Source organism: Malurus melanocephalus, unplaced genomic scaffold, assembly GCF_030028575.1.
Source record: "Malurus melanocephalus ecotype Western Australia unplaced genomic scaffold, MMel_1.1 scaffold_17, whole genome shotgun sequence".
Taxonomy (NCBI): domain Eukaryota; kingdom Metazoa; phylum Chordata; class Aves; order Passeriformes; family Maluridae; genus Malurus; species Malurus melanocephalus.
In genome coordinates, this window is record NW_026623249.1 from 839,902 (window position 1) to 845,901 (window position 6,000).

At 37.0% G+C, this 6,000-nt stretch overlaps 1 protein-coding gene across 4 annotated transcripts in view; it reads left to right on the forward strand.

The window, feature by feature from the left end:
• Nucleotides 1-6,000, forward strand: part of VEZT (vezatin, adherens junctions transmembrane protein) — a 52,339-nt gene that overhangs the window by 14,120 nt on the left and 32,219 nt on the right. For all 4 annotated transcript variants that reach the window (XM_057386990.1, XM_057386998.1, XM_057387003.1 and 1 more), the window contains exon 2: nucleotides 1,308-1,442. In XM_057386990.1, coding sequence (XP_057242973.1) covers nucleotides 1,308-1,442 — 135 coding nt within the window. The remainder of the gene's footprint in view (nucleotides 1-1,307; nucleotides 1,443-6,000) is intronic.

Below are 6,000 nucleotides of genomic sequence, written 5' to 3' on the forward strand. Positions count from 1 at the left end.
GAGAAACAGTCCAGAACAGCATAGTTTAATTAGAGCTGGATTCATTTTGAAAAAGTACTCAACCATGGAAGAAGGGTACTTGGTAAAGCATAGGACTGTGTCATCACACTGGGAAAATTCTCACAAGGAAATGAGTCGTCAACCTATCCTAGTGTTTTGCACAATCATTGTCATTGTAAATTAGTGTGAATGTYTGTACCTGTGAGTTAGTATGAATATTTAAGTTTCAGGTAATGACTGGATGCTGAATCTATTGTAACTCAAACACAGGAAACAGAAATATGATTTTGCATGCTTTAAATAGGTAAGAGGAATTAAAATGGCACTTTGATGATCGGGTTAACAAAATTGCTAAAGGTAACAAGTTAATTTGTTCAGCTGGTATGAATGATGGCGTCCAAGTTTTATTGTGTGGCAAGCAGTCATTTGAGATTTGGCTGTATTGGTATATGGTCAGAGTAGGTGGGCCCCTTCACAACTTGCACCAGCAAGTTTATGAGAGTTGATGTAACACTAGTAGCAGTGTTCTGTTGGCAGTTATTTCTGCAAACCTCCACAACTGTGCATTATTTACTGTAAAGTTTTTACTTTTTATATGCAGCGTTTTGGTTGATAGTACATTAAATTCTTAAGATGTTGGTGTTCTTCCTATGCAGTTTGCTAGTGTTTGCATACTCTTCTTAATAAAATTTTTTAGGGGTCAGAATTAATCCCTGTCTAACTAGACTATATCAGACTGATTGCTGAGAGTTTCTCTTAAAAACGAAGTCTGTTTACATGTCCTGAGTAGAACTGTAGTTATCCTAGGTATTGTTTTCATCAAATCTGTCCTAGATACTGCCATATATCTAGTTATGAGCAGAAAAATAAAAGTTAAGTAAATCTAGATGCATGGTGCAGATGACAAGAAGAAATTTTAGAGGTCTGTATAGATAAATATCTAATCATTCTACATATCACCATTCTCTGGTGATCAGAATTCCATAATTTTTCTTTTTTAAGGACTGTTCATAAATTTGTTGTATTGCCTGCAGCTTAAAAAAGTTAGTGGGTTTTTTTTTGTTTGTGTGTTGTGGGATTTTTAGTTTTTTGTTTTGGTTTTTTTTTTTTTTTTTTTTTTTTTTAAGCCAGAATACTAGTACCATTTTTGGAGACAGCAGAAGCCTTTTTCTCTTTTTTTTCCATTTCTCAATCTATTCAATGCTGGTTGTGTGGTTGCTGAATTCACAGTGGTGTTTTGCAGGAAACACACAATGATTTTTAACTTTGGGTTTTTTCTCATTTTCCTTTTCTAACTCCCTTTTCAGAATTCCCCGCTCTACCAATATCTGCAGGATTTGGGACACACAGATTTTGAAGTATGTTCCGCAACGTTGCAGAAGGCAGAGCAATGTGCAGCAGTGGAAAGCCAAAGAGAGCAGACTGTGCGTGCTGCCCAGAAGGTGAGCACTTTCTGTTCCTGAGTATTTATCTTCTCAAGAGAGAACTRCACTTTTTCACAACCAGGCAAAATCAGAATAGAGAGAAATCACTTCCTGTATTTAAAAAACAAAGGAAAACCCCCAGACAATAAAGCGCAGCCAGTTATCATATCTTGTCTACAAATGTGTTTGGAAAGTCGTGGTTAATCAGTATATTTGGAGTGTTTCTTCATACTTATTTAAGCTAGGGAAKCAAGAGGCTTTCATAAATAATTTTTTTGAGTGTTGTGAATTATCTTATGGTAGTGGATCTTACTATGTTAGCTTAGTATGACCTTATGGGAGTAGAACCTGTAATTTTCTAGAACAGAATATTTATGGTTTCCAGCCCTTCCCAGGCCCTCAGTTGCTAAGTATAGCTTTGTCTGTGACAAAACATATTAAGAAAGAGAWTTTCTGGGAAGTAGAAATGCAATAACCAATCTGAATAAGATAGTTGATGTGGATAGCTATTGCATGTGTAGTAGTGATTGTTTTTATCAGTGGTCACAAAGCTGAATTTAAGTCAGGATTTAGCTCCCATTTTTTTTATTGTGAGCTACCTTTAAAAGTATTMATGAAAATATTAGGTCTACTACTCTTGCTTTTCAGAACTGTCAGCTAGCACTCAACCATAACCCTCAAAGAACCACCTGAAGATATATTTTGTCTTTAAAGCTAATGCTGTTTTGTGCTGTGTTTATACCGAAGATACCTATTCTGACTTAGTGTAGGAAGACTTTAATTAAATGTTTATTTGTTTATTAAAGGTTAATATTTGTTCACTGTTAAAAATTATGATAACTTATTTCATTGGTTGGTATCCTGTTGTTTACTATGAAATAATGCATGGATTGTCACTTAGCTACATTGTTTTGCATAGTTACTTTTGTGACAGTTAGAAAATCAGTATGATACTGTGTTTGCTGATAYAATTTCCACTGGATTTTATGCAAGGGTACTGTGGCCTTAAGAACCTCAAAGTATTAAGATATACTGTGTTTAAAAACCTCAGGTATTCTGTTCTTTTCCTCTCCCTTCCCCTCAAGCATTTTACACCTTATTTTATTYTGTTGGGAGCAATTCCTCCAGTATTGTGTCAGATGTAGAAGTAATTMATGGTTTGCCTTGCAACTTAAAGAGAGTGGGTGTGTGAAAATGGGCTGTCCATTTCTTACAAATATTAGGTGATGTTCATGTTGTCTCATCTCTATCTAGACAAGTAGTGAAAATAAGAAACCTCTGTGTAATTTCTAGTGATAAATTGTCATAGGTTCTTTCTGCTGCAATTCCAGTACCAACTGGGAAAAGTATACACTTTTCTTTTGTAATCTGATGTCAGAAAGTCTGTTTTTGTCATTTGATTTCTGTGTCCCATTTTGGTAGGATGTCTCAATAGAAAAGAAAATGAGGAAGAGGCAGCTGCTCATGCATTTAGAAAAGTAGACTGGATTTAGGAGGATCTGAGGATTTGTTGCAGCTTTTGTATGACATACAGASAAATAATTTGCATTCCTATCTAGTAATTTCCTCAGTTTTACATGAGACTGTTAGAATTTCCCTTCCCTTGGCCTTCACTGGCCAAGTCTACTAACATGATAAAATGTCTGGAAAATAAATGGTKTCTGACTTCTGAATATGTACCTACCCACAGTCCTAATATAAAATGATCTTCCTTGAGGCTTAGTGTGACTGTGATAACACACAGGGAGTAGGTGGTGTTCCACACTGAGTGATTCCCAGCATGTGTACGTTACTTTCCTTCTGTTCTGAAAAGCAAATTTTCCAAATGCCTTAAATACTTTACTAAAATAAAAATGTAAAAGCAGGAGTATTGCTTTTGGGTTGAGATAGTTTCCTTCTTTCAGTCAAGTAGGAACCCTGTGCAGCTGAAAGTTGGTGACACAATGCAAGAATTTGGCTCCGCAAAGGTCTAGGTTAGGATCTTCAGGGACTGAAAAAACAAATCTGGGAAGAAAAAGAGATTCTCAGTGACTGATACAAATGTTTCTGTTGCTTCCTGCTCTCCTGCCAAGCAGAGCGTGTGTTCAGGTATGAGGAAAGGCAGAGGCACCTGTGGAATTTGAAGCAGTCTTAAATACTTCTCAGGGCATGAAGTTTTGGAGATGGTTTTTTGGCCTTTTTTTAAAAATTCAGARTACGGTCATAATAACAGTTGAATTAAAAAGCTGCAAAGCTGTTTAAAGGTTGTATTCTGGGAGCTGATGCAAGGACAAGCTCCCCTCTGAGGGATTATGGATATGTGATTTAATGTAGTAATTGTACGTGCAGTGTTCCTTGCTGTGCTAATCTCTGGAGAAAGTTACAGCTAAAGTTCTGGYCTCATGATCACTTGATACTCAAAAACACTGTCAACAAGAGCTCCTAGACTTGTTTTCTGGAATTAAAAGCCATTTGRATAATTCTGCTTGATCTTTACAGAATTTATCACTTCCCATTTACATCTTTCCTTTCTCAGTCATTTTCATAGACTGCTGTACATATCTGAATGTTCAAACTGATTATACTGTCACACCTTGTCCCACCTTAGATATGATGATTTTTTATCATCTGCCGGTGCTGGAGGCAGATGCTGAGGGTTGTGTTGGGGTTAGCCCTCACTAGCTGTGCAGGTGACCTTGATGCTTTAGGATTTTTAATTTCTATATTTTCATGCATCTGTACTCTTGTAGTTCTCTAGTACAACRCTAAAACTACCATTCTCCCATCTTTAGACAAAACAATCACTCTCTGAGCCTGAATCCAAGGATACCTCGCTGCCTCAGAACCCCAAAATATGTAAACAACAGCGAATTGAGGGGGGGGGGGGAGCAAGTCTGGGGTGGTTGACATCATGGCCTGAAGATCAYTGGAGAATTAAGACCCAATATGTTMATAAGGCAGAACTTATAAAAAGTGAAGATCTCATCACCCAGTGTCCATTCTGGGTGTAGCCTCAGGACAAGGCTTTTGTCTGCCCTAATGTAMCATTAGGCCTATTAGACCTGTATTAAAGTTGTCTATTCTCATTCTGTTAAGTTTATCTGGCCTCTGTTTCAGATGAGCCTGATTGAAGGCATCAACCTGATGTGGGATGGCAGAGGGACCAGTCCTTTGCCTTTGTCTAGGGCTCCCACCCACTTAATGCAAGGTACTCAATGTGTAGCATTGTGTTCTTTTGAGGTATACAGAATTTCTCTACAAAAAAGAAATAGTCCTTTGAATTCTTTAGATTCAAATTAATTTGCCTAAAATGTACATGTGCTAAGCTAATATTTTTTTTAAATGTTAGGAGTTATGCATTTTTGTTCTTTAGTTTACAGAGTCTGAATGAGTGCTGTTCTAAAGTTGTAAGAAGAATACTCCAGAAACATAGGCAAGACCTGACTTGTGTGTTGGTGCAAGTTGTTTTACTTGTCAGTAACACTCCCAATGGGAATGGAAACTGTGAGACACTATTCCAAGGATCTGAATAATTTAGTGTGTTGCTGTACTCTATTGGGTCACAGCCCAAGACAGTGGGTTGTCTTATTTTGTATTTTCAGGCACTGGCTTGCCTGTTGAATGTTTATGCAAGCTCATATTTTTATATTTAAACTAAACCATYGAGAATAAACTAGAAGATTGCTTATGTAGCATACTAGGGTTTTTTCAGTTATTCCACAGTCTAGTTTAGTAAGATGGTAGCAGTTTAAAACTACCCTTGGTGTAGCTTTAACTGAAGACTTACAAAGGCTAAGCAGTTGAAAACTATAGAGTTCAGGAGGCATAATCTTAAATTAAATGGATGATTCTTTCTGTACCCTGCTTTCAATGTACAGGGAAACATACTTTTTAATGAAATATCTGTCTGAAATTCAAATGCAGCACAAGACCTGTGTTCATTTAATTTCAGTTTTCTACAAATTGTAATTAGAAAACTTTGTTTCCTTTTACACCACTCTGCAAGAAACTTGAAGGATAATTTAGTCCTTCAATTAGTGACACTCTTATGTCATTGCTCTTGAGCAACATCAAAATGCAATTACTTGGATTTATTCCATAGTCTTAAATGTGAATTGCTAGGATAGCTCCTCCTAATAAGCCACAATGATGTCAATGTAACAGGAAGAGCTAYCATTATGAGATCCCTGCTATTGGTTTACCTCTTCACTGACCTAAAAACACTTCCTTCTGGCACAGGTCTGAAAATCTAACTGTATTCATAAAGATGAGACATTTGTAAAGAAAAACTTGAGTTAGATTACTTCAATGTCACCACAATAAATCAGCTATTTAAAAAATCTTGAAGCATAAATGCTTTTAGGGTGACAGTTCCCKATGTGAAAGTTGTTCTGCCCTGGCCTGCTGCACCACACTGGTTACACTGCCTTCCAGGTGGCTGTCAGGCTGGTCACAGGTTAACTACAAAACTCTGAGCTCATGTTGCTTGGGTTTGTTCTTCTATTTCCCACCTTGTTGTTGGGGAAAACCAAGGAAAAAAACAAACAAGAGGGGATTACCCCCCCCCCCTCAAAACAAACAAACAAACACAAACACC